At 47.7% G+C, this 18,222-nt stretch overlaps 1 protein-coding gene across 3 annotated transcripts; it reads left to right on the forward strand.

The window, feature by feature from the left end:
* The first annotated feature begins 2,104 nt into the window (after nucleotides 1-2,104).
* atxn2l (ataxin 2-like) lies at nucleotides 2,105-18,205 on the forward strand. 3 transcript variants are annotated; one of them, XM_079746491.1, is made up of 23 exons: nucleotides 2,105-2,208; nucleotides 2,866-2,911; nucleotides 4,119-4,175; nucleotides 4,392-4,463; nucleotides 5,024-5,207; nucleotides 6,365-6,486; nucleotides 7,878-7,969; nucleotides 8,160-8,366; nucleotides 8,741-9,033; nucleotides 9,150-9,221; nucleotides 9,462-9,584; nucleotides 9,728-9,799; nucleotides 9,976-10,028; nucleotides 10,212-10,474; nucleotides 11,221-11,299; nucleotides 11,854-12,009; nucleotides 12,153-12,210; nucleotides 13,948-14,084; nucleotides 14,307-14,439; nucleotides 14,581-14,687; nucleotides 16,194-16,358; nucleotides 17,366-17,543; nucleotides 17,899-18,205. In XM_079746491.1, exons 1-23 carry the CDS (start codon nucleotides 2,171-2,173, stop codon nucleotides 17,955-17,957), a joined length of 2,766 nt encoding a protein of 921 aa, XP_079602617.1. In that variant the 5' UTR covers nucleotides 2,105-2,170; the 3' UTR covers nucleotides 17,958-18,205. The 3 variants fall into 3 exon arrangements, with proteins under 3 accessions (XP_079602617.1, XP_079602618.1, XP_079602619.1); XM_079746492.1 differs by having other exon boundaries at nucleotides 11,857-12,009; XM_079746493.1 differs by lacking the exon at nucleotides 2,105-2,208 and adding an exon at nucleotides 2,253-2,328.
* The last annotated feature ends 17 nt before the right edge of the window (nucleotides 18,206-18,222 follow it).

Genomic DNA, 18,222 nt, shown 5'->3' on the forward strand with positions numbered 1-18,222 from the left:
CGAGGGGGAGGAGAGGGAGGCGGCCGCCAGAGCTCCCCGGGCCGTGGATAACCAGTACTCCTTCTTCTGAAGGGGGAAGGGTAACTGTGAGGGTGGGCGGAGCTAGTGTGGAGGAGGCGTGTTCTGTTTTAGACTGATGGAGGAGCAGGAGGTACTAACCCTATTAAACAACCCATGACTTTAGCACGCTACAGATAGGGAGAGAGAGGGAGAGTGAGAGAGCGAGCGAGAGGGAGACTATGACCTAACACTACATAATGGTACACTAATTTAAACCTTTAGTTTAGACTGATGGCCTTCTTTCCCTTTTTTGTTCTGCTGCTGGTCCTCTCATAGTGGAAACCTTTAAGATACCTCATGTAGCTAGCAGGTACCCTAGCTGCTAACTCTAGCTAGCAGGTACCCTAGCTGCTAACACAAGCTAGCGGCTTACCCGGGATAGCAGGTACCATAGCGGCTAACTCTAGCTAGTTAACAGCAAAACTGTATGCTAGCCAGCGGCTAATCAGGCATTAGCTAGCATGCTTACCTGAGAGTGGAGCCAGGAAGCAGGCTTTACCTCGGATACAGATCACCATGGCAACTCTCTCTCTGTCTATCTCTAGCTCTCTACATCTCTCTCGTTCTCTCTCTGCAATCCTAATTTCACTACACCGGGTCAAACTTGGGAGAGATTTGCTTTCTTTCAGTGACAAACTGTTAGCCATGACGATGATGGTGGTAAAACAAATAACAATAATATTGTTGAAGATAATGGTATTAATTTTATTTTTGTTTTTATGAAACCTTTTTATTTTGTATGTAAATGTAACATCTATTCAAACCACACCCTGTTTCAGTTCACACTTCTTTGTGCCTTTTTAAAAAAAGAAAAGAAAAAAACATTTGTTTCCTGGGGAGAAGATAGTTGTGTTATGACATCGCATCCTCTTGTTCAGTTAAAAAACACTAGATCGGAAGAAAATGGCTATAATAATATTAATAATTAATAATAATCACGGAAAATACTTTTTCTACTCGTGCCTTTCTGTATCTATCCCTCTTGCGTCTGTAAATCTGCTCCTGTCGTTTTGTTTTGCTCCCCATCCTTCCAGACCATAACCTGTTGACATTTCTCTTTGTCTCTCTTACGTTATTCGGTCTTGTATTTGTTCCCTATATGCACCTTTCTCTCCGTTTCTTCCCGCTCTCTGTGTTTTTGTTCTCAGTTTGAAAACTGTTCGTGCCTTTCTCTGTCTTTTCTCTCCTCGCTGGGACCGTGTGTTGAGGGTGGGGCGATGTTGTCCCCCTCGTGTGGTTAGTTTCAGGTACTACATTGAATTTAATGATAACGATATAATATAAATATAGTGAAACACATTCGTCTTCTGGGTTTTGTCTTTTTCCGCTCCTGGATTCAGATTTTGCAGAGAACAATGGATTCAAAATGTCCTATTATGTTTTCACCATACGAAGACACATCATATACGACTCGATTTTGCCGTACTTTCAACCACTGCTGAGAACCAAGCACCAGCATGACATTCAAGGCCAAAAAACAAAGGGTCAACACTATTAGGTCTATTTCCTCAATAAAGGCTGTATAGTTCTAATATACTGTGTATATGTGTGTGTGTGTGTGTGTGTGTGTGTGTGTGCGCGTGTGCATGTATATGTGTATGTGTATGTATATGTATATATATATGTATATATATATATATATATATATATATGTATATATATATGTGTATATATATATATATATATATATATCTCGGGATCCTGTTTACGAGCGACAGGTTTAGCGAGCCAATTGGATTTAAGTAAATAAAGAGTGATGGAAGAATTGTTCATTCACCTTTCATCGCAGATGAGGGCGTGACTTAAGAGTGGTGCGCGTGTTATTGTACATCGACTTGTGCACTTATCACGTGGGTTTCAAAACCGGTAAATTATAAACGTTTTTCTTAATTTGCCTAGATTTTAGAGCTACATTTTTTTTAACAGAATACTAATCGAAGTTACTTGCAATGCTATATCATACAGGATTATATCTAGAAGACTAAAGATGTGGTGAGAAAACCACTTTTAACCCCACCCGGGTACCACACGTCACTTGTTAACCGGATGCCGGGTTAGAAATAAACGAGCACACCCCAGAGCGGTGTTTTGTTTTTGTTTTCGACGGTTTATGAAGCCTGGAAACACAGGGATGCACATGACTAAAAAGTATGTATTTATTACCAAACCTTCACCGCCACTATGAGTACCTTAGGATCTGATTTACCGGAAGATGTCAGTGTTTGTTTTGAGGAGCATCGCTAACTAGGCTAACTGCGGCAAGACAATGTAACTGAAGCTAACTAAGGCTAGCTGACAGCAACAACAACGACAATGATACTGATAATGTAAACGACTAAACCGTTTTAACATGATCAGAAGTACAATAACCGAGGCGATTTCAGCTTTTAAAGATGTTGCCAAACACGACCGACGTCAGTTCTTGTGCAGGCTTGCAATGGTGCAACTTGCTAGCTTACATGCTAATGTAGAAAGCTATTGATCCGATTGCCGCCGGGTTTTATATGATTTAATATTGTTTACGTCTAAATACAGGAGACACCTCTGTTAAATACTTAAGGGTACTAATATACTTCTACATATTCATTCAGCTGACGCTGCTATCCAAAGCGGCTTACAATCATCAAGATAGCATGTTATGAGGGCGCAGGTAGGGCTGAGGGAATTAAGCCTACAGGTAGACTGAGGACACTGGGATTCGAACCCAATACCTTTCTTCTAGGGTTCGAACCCCCCCAAACGCTAGACTGTACTCACTTCTTGACAGTCCTGTCAGTAACCCCGTGTTGACCTTTGAACTTTCAGGACAAGAAACACAATGAAGCCTCCGTCACAGTCACAGTCATCGCCAGTAAGTAGTCAAACTGGTTTTTGTTGTGTATGACTTTATTATGCACCAACAGTATCTAGGCCTACTGTGTTCAATATAACTGTATTAAACACCAACCTCAAGTATGCCTATTGTGTCATATATATATATATGACTTTATTAAACACAGACTAAGAATAATATTTAACACAGTAGACCTACTTGCTGTAAAAAAAAAAAGCAAGTTTGACTACTGTATCATCTATCAGTTTATTACGCACCTAAAGTGTTAAATATAATATTAAACACCAACCATAAGTAGGCCTACTGTATCATATATATTACTTTATTAAATACCAATAGTAAGAAGGCTGTTTTTTATATTATTAAACAAAAACAAAAAGTACTGTAATTGTATTAAACACCAACCGCATATACTGCCTTCAAGACAACCCTAAACTTGGAAAAAATCATTGCCTGACTCGGAATAACAAGATAGAAATTCGCATATCATTTCAGAGCTTCAAACCTCTGACTTGGCTTCAGTTACAACATTAAACATGGCATCTTTCATCATTAATGGGAAGAAAATTATTGTTACGATTTGATTTGTGTTTTTATCATTTATATTTCCCTCTGATTGTAGCAATATGTGTATTTAAACTGTTATATTATCAATTTCAATTAGCTGACAACAAGTGTTTCTGCTCTCTTCTTCGTGTCTTTCCAAAAGAGGCATCAATTGCTGATGCCTATTTATTTAGTAATCAGCAATGAGCCACACTATGCCCAACTTCCTTCGGATATCCATGTTTTATTGCCCCCCAGTTACCTGGCAGCGTGAACGTAATGATGTCGAAAGTGGAAATCCAAGGGCTGAAACTTCCGGGTTCGGAGATGTCTTGAACGTGGTCTCAATATGTAATCTTTCGACCAAAATGGCAGCCTATTTTGTAGCTTTGAGAAATGCTCCCCGTCGAAGTTGCTGAACACACCTCTAATCATCAATACACATCAACAACAAATTGTCTAAGTACATTCAATGAAAATGTTTTTTATTAGAATGATAGAAAAAAAGTATTGAGGTCAGTTTTAAAGTAGCATGACGCAAACCCTCGGCTTTCAATGCGGCTATGTGTCTTCTAAGATAAAATAAATATATGCTAATATTTCACCTGCTTTAACCCTATTCATGTGAACATATCAGCACTCCAGTGGTGTTACACTTGTACGTGTGTTTTGTCCCTAGGTATTTGAAGGTGTGTACAACAATGCCGGGATGCTCCATATCCTTACCTCTGTGGTGGTGAGTGTTGCTCGCTCCTGTATGTCTCCTTCCTCTCTGTTTCCTCCTTCTCTCTTTCCTCCTCCTTTCTGTCTCCTCTTTTTCTCTGTGTCCTCCTCCCCCTTTTCCCCTCTTTCTTGCTGTCTCCTCCTCCTCTCTGTCCCCTCCGCGTCGTGTTGGAGGAGTCTTAGGGTGCCTTGAACCCCCACCTCTAAACGAGTCTTTGTTTGTTCCCAGGGAGCCACGTGTGACGTGAGGGTAAAAAACGGGGCCGTGTACGAAGGGATCTTCAAGACACTCAGTTCCCAGGTAAATGTCTGGTAAACTATTAACATGTGGTTTTCTTTTGTCCTTGTCTCGTTCTATCCGTCTTTGTCTGTGTCAAGTCAACTTTACTTGTAGAGCCATTAATCACATAATCCCGCTGTCTCTATGTCTCCTCAACTGTGTCTCTGTCTGTCTACGTCCCTGTCACTCTATCTCTCTCCTCATCTGTCTCTCTCTCCCTCTCTCTCTCTCTCTGTCTCTCTCTCTCTCTCTCCCTGTCTGTCTCTATGTCTCTCTCCTCAACTGTGTCTCTCTGTCTGTCTACGTCCCTGTCACTCTATCTCTCTCCTCATCTGTCTCTCTCTCCCTCTCTCTCTCTCTCTCTCTCCCTCTCTCTCTCTCTCTCTCTCTGTCTCTCTCTCTCTCTCTCCCTGTCTGTCTCTATGTCTCTCTCCTCAACTGTGTCTCTCTGTCTGTCTACGTCCCTGTCACTCTATCTCTCTCCTCATCTGTCTCTCTCTCTCTCTCTCTCTCTCTCTCTCTCTCTCTCTCTCTCTCTCTGTCTCTCTCTCTCTCTGTCTGTCTCTATGTCTCTCTTCCAGTGTGAGCTTGCTGTGGATGCGGTCCACAAGAGGGGGGAGGGGGGTCCAGGGGATGACGGTGGGGGAGGTGGTGATGGGGGAGGGGGACCCAGGATTGAGGACATCACAGACACCATGATCTTCAGCCCGTCAGATCTGGTCACCATGACCTGCCGCAACGTGGACCTCAGTTTCGCCATCAGAGGTAACTAGCCACAGATCCCTCCCATCCCACCATAATACATCCAAAACTGTCAACCTCGTATTGATGGTGTCATGGTGGGATTAGGTGCATCTGTCACTACCTCACCTGACCTTATTGGCCTTGTATAAACCGGTTAAAGGGGTAGTTCGGAATTTTGGACATAGGGCCTGATTCCCAAGTTAGCCTCTGTGTTCTTTATCATTGGAGACAGTTTTCAACACATTTCATTCAGTCCTTCTAGTTGCAGAGTTTGCTCGTGCTAGGCTAGCGCACGGCAACGGGCAATACTAGCCTACTAATAAAACAGTCTTACCCACTCCACAGTACACCCGAGGCAAATCAACTATAACGCCAGACGGTCGATGTAAATGTCTGTGTTGATAGAATAATGTTAGAAATAAAACCAACCTTGCATTGCATTGCATTTTGAGGGACTTGCTGTGTCTCAGCAGCAGTGTTATATTCCTGGTATTAGGCTACGGCAGCGGCGGACTGATACCTAGGTTAAATTCCGCTGCTGCTGAGAAAGTAGTCCCTCAAAATGCGATGATTCATGCAATGCAAGGTTAGTTTTATTTCTAACATTATTCTATCAACACAGACATTTACATCTATAGTCTGTCGTTATAATTGATTTACCTCGGGTGTACTGTGGAGTGAGTAAGACTGTTTTATTAGCAGGCTAGTATTGCCCGTTGCCATGCGCTAGCCTAGCACGAGCAAACTCTGCAACTAGAAGGACTGAATGAAATGTGTTGAAAACTGTCTCCAATGATAAGGAACCAAGGCTAACTTGGGAATCAGGCCCTGTGTCCAAAATTCCGAACTACCCCTTTAACTCTATCCCGGTTATGTTAGGGGCCATGTAAACATGGCATTCAGTTATGACGAGTCCTTCCTGTAACTCACCTTAACCTATGTGTTAACCTCTTCATCAAAAAAGATGAAGGTATTTTTGCAGTACAGATTAACACGTTTACATGGTCACTATTGTAACCAGGATGTGGAATTTTGTTCAGTTGCACATTTAATCCAAACGTGTCCTTGTGAGGTATGAGGTTAAGTGTGTGTGTGTGTGTGTGTGTGTGTGTGTGTGTGTGTGTGTGTGTGTGTGTGTGTGTGTGTGTGTGTGTGTGTGTGTGTGTGTGTGTGTGTAGATGCGTTCACAGACTCTGCCATCAGCAGCGGGCGTGTGAACGGGGAGCAGCGGGAGAAAGTTCTGCTGCGCTGGGACGGAGGAGACCCCAACGGAGAGGGACTGGACCTGGACACAGACTCTGTAAACACACACACACACACGCAGACTTAGAGACAGACTCTGTAAACACACACACACACCTGGGCCCCGTTTCCCGAAAGCATCGTTAGCCTAAGTGGATCGTAAAGTGCATCGTACAGTTTTCACACCATTTCCCGAAAGCATCGTTGGTAACGAACGGCGTGAAAACGCTCAACAGTGCACAATCGCCAAGTTGAGAGCGTGGTTTCTGCAGTGAACGTAGACTGCTGCGGGATAATGTGCTGCGATGCGTGCCTGAACGCCGCACGCGTTCCCGCTTACATTACCAGCACCATCATAAGCACCCCGATTTACCCTCCCGGACCCTACACACATTTGCGGTTTATTGGGTTTCATATTGAATCTGATGTAAATGCGACAGCGCCGCGGTTCCAGGGAGGTGCTTGGATAGAGGTGTTGCTGCGCTGTCTCTACAGAGACAGCGTTGCGATAGCCTTTCATCATGAGCAGTTCTAACTGGAGAGAAAGTGAAATCCGCGAGCGGCTGATCATGTGAGAGAAGGTTACGCAGTCGCATTAAAAAAGATCTTGAAAGATGGTGCTATCTACGAGAGAGACACAGAGGAACTTTCCTAACGAGGCTTTTGTCGGGATAAAAAAAGTGCTCTTTTAAATAGTTTAAAGGCGTTTTTGCACTTTTAAATAGTTAATCGCGTTTGTAGCCTACACTCAGACGTGAACTCATTCTTGCAAGCGGGTGTCTTCATTCATAAAAAAATAAAAACATTCGGGAGTATGCAAATTATTCTAAAGAGGTCAGAGACTCCGTGCGCAGCCCCGCCTTCTCCAGTGAACCAAGAAAGCCCGCGCCTTGACGAACGGGGGATTTGACCCCCTTGGTTTTACACAGGAAACTTGAGATAAGACGGTGAAATCGCCGGCCGTGCCAAGCTGCGACCGAACCGGCTTGGAAGTGTAAAAAGGCCTATACATCATCCTGCCCAAAAATATGGGCAGGATCTAGACCAAGCTCTCCAATCGGGTTGGCAATAGCCGTGTGTCAATGCCCAACCTCTGTGTTTGAATGATACTGAATTAATGGAATGTTGCATTTTTTATGTTTACACCAAAGACTCTAGAGAAGAGAGTGCGCGCCAATCAATGAAACTTTATGCGGAATCAGATAAAGTTGGCTCCCTTTACTGCGCAAAGCATGTTTCAGAAATCAGCACATTAAGATAAATGTAGTTCTCACTCAAGCTATTTTTGATTTTTGTAATAGGGAATTATTTCAGGGGGGGAAAATGCCATGAAAAAATGTTCAGGATTAGGACTGATATAGCTTATGTCGGCCTAGGTGTGTGCGTGGGAATGTGTGTGTTTGTGTTTTTGTATAATTCATTCCTTATTTGTGCATGTGTGTTGTGCAGTCTAATGGCTGGGATGCTAACGAGATGTTCAAGTTCAACGAGGAGACGTACGGAATCAAGTCCACCTACGACTCCAACCTGTCCATGTACACGTAAGAGACACACACACACACACACACACAGAATCCTATATATCTAGTATTATGATGATCTATATATTTACTGTGTGTATGTGTAGTATGTAGTATATAATTAGATAGATATGTTCATGATGTATATGTCATGTAAATCTATATTTGTAGCTTTAGATACGGCCTGTACATCTGCGTGATCTATTTCCAGCGTGCCTCTGGAGCGGGGGTCTTCCGAGTCGTTCCGGCAGCGGGAGGCGCGCGCCGCCCGGCTGGCCAATGAGATCGAGGGCGGCGCTCAGTACCGCCGCCGCGTCTCCCTGGAGAACGACGAGGGGAAGAGCGAGGAAGACAAGTACAGCGCCGTGGTGAGGGAGAGGGAGGGCCGCGCCAGCCCCGGCTTCTCCGCCGTCACCAGGTAATCGTCGCCAAGGGCAACCCCTTCCCCCAACCACGTGTGTGTGTGTGTGTGTGTGTGTGTGTGTGTGTGTGTGTGTGTGTGTGTGTGTTTGGTTCTTATAGCCCACGTAGAGTAACCAGGTGGCCGTCGGCATGGTTACCGCCCACTCCAGACCCGGCTGACAGTTTGTTGACCATTTTAAGATTGTTGCTTTAAATGTTTATTTAAGGAAACGTAAAAGAACACGATCCTCCCCTCTTCATGATTCCTCTCCTCCCTTCTCTCCTGCCCCCCGCCTCATCTCCTCTCTCCTCACCCCCCCATCTCCTCTCCTCTCTCCTCCTCTCCTCCCCCCTCCTCTCCTCCGTCCTCCTTTCCCCCTCTTCGTCCAGGGAGGGCCGCTACATCCCGCTGCCCCAGAGGGCCCGAGAGATGGGCGTGTCTCCCAGCAGCCTGAGGGGCGGCGCGCCGGCCCGCCCCGGAGGACCCGCCTCCTCCAGACACCCCGCCCCCAACTCCTCCTCCCCGAAGCCGACCACCGATAGGAGCAGCCCCCTGTCCGTCAGGAACGCTTACTCTCCCCATCAATCACAGGCCAGCCCTCCCGCGGCCGGCAGCCCCCCCTGCTCCAATCACGCGACTCCGCCTTTCGCTGGCGACGCCCCCCGCACCGCCCTCAACGGAGGTAGGGTCACGTTCATTGTCATGACAAATAGCGTTGAGGATTTTCGCTCTTTTTTTTTCCCCGCGGAAAATCTTCCATTAGTCTGATCGTTTTCGCATCTTGTTCTTTTCTCCTAGTCGTATCACGGACATCTCCTAAAGCCCAGAGACAGGCGACTAACAGACACCTGCGCAACACCCAGCCTCCAGGTAACACAGCAGAGCCTGGGTCTGTACCCTGTTCCTCCGGGCAAGGGAGTATGACCACGGCAGTACAATATCACACAACACAGTAGAGTACAGCTTGTACCAGGTAGCTTTTTTTCACTCTCTCTCTCTCTCTCTCTCTCTCTCTCTCTCTCTCTCTCTCTCTCTCTCTCTCTCTCTCTCTCTCTCTCTCTCTCTCTCTCTCTCTCTCTCTCTCTCTCTCTCTCTCTCGGATTCCTTTAGTCTCTCGCTCACCGAAGCCCGATGCCCTGCCCCAGGAGTTTCCTGCGGCTGACTCCTCCCACCCATCGGTCACCATGCCAACGGCCAAACCGTCTGGCCCCACCCCCCTGTTTCCTGTAGATGGTGAGAACTGGCCAATCGGCTTCCACCACGTTGTAGGTGACAACCGTAATACGAGTTATGCATCAAACGTGGAGGCTTCACCATGCTAGAGACACACCCCGGACCTTGGTGGTCACATGATCCTTGGTTTCTTCTTCCTGTAGTGAACGAGATCCTGAACTCGGCAGCCAAGGACCGACCAGACGGGAGCCCTCAGGACCCCAAGACTAACAAAGGTATTATTTGTGTGTGTGTGTGTGTGTGTGTGTGTGCCTAATTAACTCTTTAACCCATCTAGCACTAATCTCTCTCTCCTTATCCCATAATACTAGGTTTGACCTAATATTTAGCTAACTCTCTCTGCTTTTCTCTCACCTTCCCTCCCGGTTCACCTCTCCCCCCCCCCAAACAGTCCAGCAGAGGTCCCAGTTGGAAGAGCTGAGGAAGTTTGGCAAGGAGTTCCGGGTAAGATGCGCAAGGCAGCTTTCAAACTCACTGCTCTATTTTAACACATCTCTATCCTCACTAGTAACCCAAGTGGGCCAATGTGGTTTCCGAGCGATACACTTCATGCTGTTCATCTACATATATTACGTTTATATTCACACCAATACCTTGACCCCTCCCTCTCTGCGTTTCTTGTCTTAGCTGCAGCCAAGCTCCTCCCCCTCAGGTGGCCCCGCCTCCGCCTCAGCACCTGCTCAGGCCCCAGACTCCGCCCCCAGCCCCCTGGCCCACCCCTCCTCCTCCTCCTCCCCCCAGGTTCTGCAGCAGTCCCCCGAGATATCGGCCCCCGCTTCAGGCCTAGCTGCCGGGCACCTGGGCTCCACTCCCGGGGGCCCGCAGGCCCCCGCCGGCACCCCCGCAGAGGAGGCCCTGCTGGAGAGCAGAGAGGCTGGCTTACCTGCAGTGTGGGTTCCCTGTCTGAAACGAACCTCCAACACCCATAGTTACTGATGCTGGTTTTAGAGATGATGGTTGAGAGGGTCCATGGTTTATAGGGTCCATAGTCCAGGGATTATAGGGTCAATGATTTAGAGGGTCCGTGGTTTATAGGATCCATGGTTTACAGGGACCATTGGTTTATAGGGTCCATGATTGAGAGGGTCCATGGTTTATAGGGTACATGGATTATAGGGTCCATGATTGAGAGGGTCCATGGTCCAGAGGGTCCATGGTTTATAGGCTCCATGGTTGAGAGTGTCCATGATTGAGAGGGTCCATGGTTTATAGGGTCCATGGTTTATGATGTGACAGTAAGCATAAATCAACGTGATACTGGGTTGCAATGCCTATTGGTTGATGACGGAAGTGATTTAGAGCTCCTGTCTTATAATTTGGCTTATAAATCATCGCCTTATCTCATGTTCAAACGAGAGTTGGTGTTCATAATTGTTCCATATCATTTAATGTGATCGTTATTGGAACATACACATATATATATATATATATATATATATATATATATCTCCAAAATAGAATTTTTTTTTTTTAGATTTGAATCCCCCAAAATGACCCAAGATGAGACAACTTAGAAAATACTTCAACTACATCTCCATCTACACTGTGTAATGTATTTTTCTAGGCTGGCCTAGGTAATGTTTGATTTATTATATTCTTTATTGTGACATAATTTTGTTTGCCTCATGGCGTGCAGGCCGGTGAAGAGCTCCACACTGAACCCCAATGCGAAGGAGTTCCAGCCCGTTAAGATCAACCCCGCTGCTGTACCCCTGGTAACACTCACTCACTCACACTCTACCCCTGGTAACACTCTCTCACTCACTCACTCACTCACTCACTCACACTCTACCCCTGATCTCACTCACTCTCTCACTCACACACACTCTACCCCTGGTCTCACTCACTCACTCACTTACTCACTCACTCACTCACTCACTCACACACACTCTACCCCTGGTCTCACTCCCTCACTCACTCACTCACTCACTCACACACACTCTACCCCTGGTCTCACTCACTCACTCACTCACTCACTCACTCACTCACTCACTCACTCACACACACTACCCCTGGTAACACTCTCTCACACACACACACACACACACACACACTCTACCCCTGGTCTCACTCACTCACTCACTCACACACACTCTACCCATGGTCTCACTCACTCACTCACTTACTCACTCACTCAATCACTCACTCACTCACTCACTCACTCACACACACTCTACCCCTGGTAACACTATCTCACACACACACACACACACACACACACACACACACACACACACACGTGTTAAAGTGTCCTGTTTTTGTTTCCCAGCAGAAGCCGTCACCCACGCCCACCCCCCCTCGCCCCAGCGCCCCCTCCCCCTCTGTGGTAATGCCCCCCCCCGGCCAGCACCCCGTCTACAGCGGAGGTCCCGGACACTACCTGTCCTACCTGTCCCCCATCCCACTGCAAGGGCCCGCGGTTCAGGTAACACACACAGGTGGCACACAGAGAATGCAATACGCACTGAATGATTATTAACCGGTTGTTTTGTTTAACAACGCCATAATAATAAGTTGTTTACTTTAATAATGTGAAAAGAATGATGATAATAGTTATTTTGTGTGCAGGCTCCACAGATGTACCAGTACACCATGTCCAACCAGAACAAATACCCCAGGGCTAAAGGTACACAGAAAACACACACACACACGCACGCACACACACACACACACACACACACACACACACACACACACACACACACACACACACACACACACACACACACACACACACACACACACACACGGGATGGGCCGATGATCGATACTATCGACGATAGATGGATTCCATCATCAATCGTCTCAAGTTGCTGATGAAAAGGCGTTCGTTTTTTTGTGATTGTTTTTTTTACTGCCAGAAAAACAGCGCTGTGGTGTGGTGGCAAATTTTACAGCTTAAAAAGCCCCGCAAATTGTAATTGAAGTTAGCGTAACTGTAGCGCTGACCTGACGTATTCCCTCACTGCTACGAGAGGAGAGGAGAGGGGAGGGGCTTGAAACATAACGGCCTGGTCGCACGGCGAAATGTCATCACACTCCGCTGCATCTCACCCTGAAAAACTGATGGTCGCTCATTTATGTGTGTGTGTCTATGTGTATGCGTGTGTGTGTGTGTGTGTGTGTGTGTATGTGTGTTAAGACAATGGCAGAGCCATTGCGTGTGTGTCTAAGCCGCGTTAATATGGACGCTTCTGATCCGATTCGATTTCTAAACGGAATAGATCTATTCCTATCATGCAATCCGAATATATGGCATTTACAAAAGTGGTAAGCGTACGTCCGTATGTCTCGCACACAACCGTTATGTTGGTCTGGACTTGTATGATAAGGGATACATTATATTATACATTATCCCGCTTATTACACGGCTCCTTGCCAAAACGAAACAATATCTTCACACTGTGTGTCTTTTTACAATTACCATTCGTAGTGTTGATCAGCAGAGAAATGGTCTGCCAAAGACGTTGACGTCGCTTAGCAACCGGACACGCTGGGGTTAATAAGTTACCGGGACATGGAATTGTATTCCGATCAGAGAATTGTATTACGATTGAGCTGTTCTTCCACTTCCACTAATCAGATCAGAAGTGTCCATAAACGCGGCTATGTGGCGGAGCTATTGCGTGTGTGTGCGTGTGTGTGCGTGTGTGTGTGTGTGTGTGTGTGTGTGTGTGTGTGTGTGTGTGTGCATGAACATGAACGTCCTCACGCTCTGGCGTCAAAGGAAATCAATGAGAGCAACTGAAAACTATGCCGGTAAGAATCTAAAACTGTGATTCTGAAAAAAGTATACAAGCTATTGAAATCTCGTTTAGATATTATTGAAGATACAAGTGTGTACATTTCCTCATTGGTTTGAACGAAGGCAAATGGTTGAAAAATGAATTGGTTGTGCTGTGTTGAATTGTCAGAGGTTGACCAGACGGCTTCAATGAAACCAACTGAAAGTAGTAGAAAGGAGTAGTTGCATAGACCACATGACCCCCACCCCCCCCACCCAGGTTTCACAATTGAGACACACCGACTGTGTCATCATGACAGCACCGCCGGCACCGACGTATCGAAACTTAATTCAGCGGAGGCTCCCGCTGGTCCAAGGGGAAGACCTACCTTATCGTTTTTAAGAAAAAAATAGAAAAATAAAATGGCAATTTTATAATGTGATAAATCAGCGCCCCCCCCCCCCCGCCGATAGTATCAACTATCGGCGATTGCTAGGGGGCGCAATCGGACGATGGAAGCTTGTAGACGATCGCCCAACCTTGACACACACACGCACGCGCGCGCATCTAGGCCAATATAAAAGAAAAGCATTGTGTATGTATATATACTGTATATATATGTTTGTGTTTGTGTGTAGGTCCCATTCTGGGCTCCCGTCCCGACCAGCACGGCTCCATGGGGTCCCCGGTTCTCCACGCCGGCCCCTCCCTGGTGGCTTCCCCCTACCCCCAGTCCTACCTGCAGTACGCCCTGCCCCCACACTACCCTGGACAGGTAGGGTCACTCACACACACACACACACAATCTGCTAGCCACATGCTATCACCTAAACGTTGTCCTGAACTGGTTCTGCTTGCTAACAGAGTTTGCATTTCTCTTTCACTTCCCGAGTATTCACCCATCCCGTTTACTCTCCTGGCTTTGTGTAGAGGAGATAAGTTATTGACCTGGGGACGGTATTCACCGGTCTCTCTCTCTCGTCTCTCTCTGCTCCAGCCCATGTACTCAGTGCTTCCCGGGGGAGCCAGGATGCTGACCTCCGGGGCCCCACCCCAGGCCATGGGCCCCGCCGGCCCCCAGTACCCGGGCCAAGCTGAGGCCTCCCAGGGGCAGCAGCAGGCCATGTATGGTAAGCAGTGGGAGGGGTATCTCGTGGGCCACGCCCCCTTTAAGTGATATTGGAGCAGAGAAAGGGGTTGACCTACACTTAATTGACCGATACAAAAGCCTCATACGACGTGATAGTCATTTAAGTGAATCCGTATTTCAGCGCCCCAGTCGTTCTCCGGACCTCTGCATCACCCCCAGCCCTCCAGCACCCCCACAGGAAGTCAGCCCCCACCTCAGCATGCTGCTCCAAGCCCCGCCCACTCCCAGGTAGGTGCCCCACTGACATGGAGGGTCATACAAAGTAGAGGGATGTAAGTGTAAGTGAGTGTTATACAAGACTCTAACAAAGTTAAAGTTCTATTGAGTAGAGATACATATATAGTACTAGGTCGTACCAAGTAGAGAATCATATATAGTACTGGGTCGTACCAAGTAGAGAATCATATATTCACCCCTTGCAAGCACGTGACCATGACCACGTGACGACGCCATGACGGACGGCAAAATCACCAGCAGAAGAGTGTAGTAGACGAGCAGGAAGTTTAAATAACACCATTAAATATATATATATAGATAGATATTTAAATAACACTGTTAAATACATTATTAATAATAATATTATTTATGGATTCTATCGTTGTTGTGCCGTTATCGTTGGAGGTAGGGCATCTGGTAGGTGCCAAACAGACTTAACTTCAGACTGCATCAAGTCGCTTCAATTTGAGTGAGCTTCAATATGACAACAGCCTAGTCATAAAATATAGGGAAGCTGCCTGAGAAGGCTACTGTACCACCAAGAGGGCGCTGAGAACCATGGCCCCTGCCTATAACTATTCTATCTATCTATCTATCTATCTATCTATCTATCTATCTATCTATCTATCTATCTATCTATCTATCTATCTATCTATCTATCTATCTGTCTATCTGTCTATCTGTCTATCTCTCAGTATCTGTGGACTTATAGCCTACTTATCTATCTGTAATAACCACTTGTGTAAGATACATATGACACTGTTTGAGACTGATCAGTGAATTCTGACATTAGGCTACGTTTGTGAATGGGTAACGTTAGACTGCACAGCCCCATCACGCTAGTTGGCACTTGCCCATAACACAGGCCACTCATGTTACAAATGACAATTTGACTGGGTCTCCATCTGGACATGGATGATGGTATGGCATTACACAGATTAAGTACAAGTAATTGGGAAATACATGAATCTTACCTTGTAAAAAATGTTCGCTGCAAATCCTCGAGTACTTGGAGGGCTGCCAGTCCTTTCTGCTTATAGCAGCAACCCATCGCTGCCTTCTCTCCCCATCGAATGGTATCCGGTAAAACGAAACATTGGCTTTACCCTGCCTATTGGCACAGCCAACTGCACAACAAGAAATAACCATGGTACACGAACGAACGAACGAGCACGTACCAGAGAATGTCTATTTTGCTTGCCGTCCGCCGACTACAGCATAGCTTTTCCGATACTTCCGCCGTCCGTCATGGAGTTCATAATTCGCGCGAGTTTTGCGTGACGTCACTAGCAAGGGGTGAATAGTACTGGGTCGTACCAAGTAGAGAATCATATATAGTACTGGGTCGTACCAAGTAGAGAATCATTTATACTGTAGTACTGGGATCGTACCAATTAGAGAATTGTAGAAGCAGCGGGGGGTGAAGATGTAGCAGGTGTAGTGGACGTAGTCGGTGGGGTAGAAGCAGCGGGGGTGTAGTACAAAGCATTGACTAAACTCTTCCTCCTCCTCCTCCAGTCCGGCCAGGGGGCCCCCCAGCCCCACGCCCTCTACCACACGGGGCAGCTGTCCGGGGCCCCGGGACACAGCTCCCCCCAGGCCCCCTTCTCCATGCAGGGCTACAGCCTCCCGCCGCACCAGAACCTGCCCCACTCCTTCACCCAGATCAGCCAGCTGGCCCAGGTACCCCCACTCCTTCACCCAGCTGTACCCCCACTCCTTCTCCCAGGTCAGCCAGCTGTACCCCCACTCCTTCACCCAGCTGTACCCCCACTCCTTCACCCAGCTGTACCCCCACTCCTTCTCCCAGGTCAGCCAGCTGTACCCCCACTCCTTCACCCAGCTGTACCCCCACTCCTTCACCCAGGTCAGACAGCTGTACCCCCACTCCTTCTCCCAGGTCAGCCAGCTGTACCCCCACTCCTTCACCCAGCTGTACCCCCACTCCTTCTCCCAGGTCAGCCAGCTGTACCCCCACTCCTTCACCCAGCTGTACCCCCACTCCTTCACCCAGCTGTACCCCCACTCCTTCACCCAGCTGTACCCCCACTCCTTCACCCAGCTGTACCCCCACTCCTTCACCCAGCTGTACCCCCACTCCTTCACCCAGGTCAGACAGCTGTACCCCCACTCCTTCACCCAGGTCAGACAGCTGTACCCCCACTCCTTCACCCAGGTCAACCAGCTGTACCCCCACTCCTTCACCCAGCTGTACCCCCACTCCTTCACCCAGATCAGCCAGCTGTACCCCCACTCCTTCACCCAGGTCAGCCAGCTGTACCCCCACTCCTTCACCCAGATCAGCCAGCTGTACCCCCACTCCTTCACCCAGGTCAGACAGCTGTACCCCCACTCCTTCACCCAGCTGTACCCCCACTCCCTTACCCAGGTCAGCCAGCTGTACCCCCACTCCTTCACCCAGATCCTGTAAAATACCAGAGGTGTGTAAGTCCGTCTCACGGCGTTTCCCCAGTGGTAGAGTGAGTCGCCTCCTATTGGCTGTGCTCCTGCAGGTGAGACAACGAGGCTCCTCCCCCCCTGCCGTATCCCAGCGGGGCGGTTGTGACCGGTTGGTGCCGGGCTTCACCCTCTCACCACTCATTGATTCGTTCATTCACCCCAAAAAACCAAAGTGACTTTGAATTGACCTTAGATATTCCGTTTGACTCTCGTATTTGCTTTGACCCCAGGCCCATGTGGCGGGGGGGATGAGCGGACACCACCACCACCCCCAGGGGGGCCATGGACCCCCGCCCGTCATGCTGCACTACGGGCCGCCCCAGCACGCGGCTAGCCCCGCCCCCCAGCACCCCAACACCCCCCACCAGCAGGCGGCGCACCAACACTTCTACATGGGACCGCACCCAGGTGAGGAGACCCCCGCCCACTGAGACAGCAGGTCTCCCCCGCTAGACGTGTGTTCGCCGTAATCTCAACCATTCGGGACAGAATGCATCACCGAGATGCATGATGGGAAGGTCAGCATGACGGTTGGTTCAGTCCGCTGGGTCGGCCGGTCAGGCAACCATATGTCCCGGTGGCCACACCCACTTGTGATGTCACTAGGGGGTAGATTGTGATGCACACCTGGATGGGGGCTCTTTAACTGAAGGGCTTAGAACCGCCCCTCTCTCCATGTTATCGAAGCTCTCACTCTCCATGTTAATTAAGCTTTGAAGAGCTTTAACAACATACTTTAATGACTGTCTTTCTTTTCTTTCAGCTGTTCAGGTGCAGGGTCACCCCCCCCAGCAGTTGTCCTTCCACCCGGCTGGAAATTGAGCCCTCCCTCCCATAACCTCTGACCCCAGAAGGAGTGTCAACACTATCCCCCCCCACTCCCCACTCTCCACATTCCCGCCTCTCCAACTCCTGAAAAAACAAACTCATTTTAATTCATTTTAGTCGTTCTTTTACTAAAGAGAGTAGAAAGTGTCTTCCTCTGGGGTTGAAGAGGAGCTTGTGTGAGGAAGAGGAAGACAAGGACGAAGAGCAGAAACCTCTTCACAAATAATGACAAATAAAAAAAATACACTTTTCAATCTCA

Source organism: Pollachius pollachius (assembly GCF_949987615.1).
Source record: "Pollachius pollachius genome assembly, chromosome: 11".
Lineage (NCBI taxonomy): Eukaryota > Metazoa > Chordata > Actinopteri > Gadiformes > Gadidae > Pollachius > Pollachius pollachius.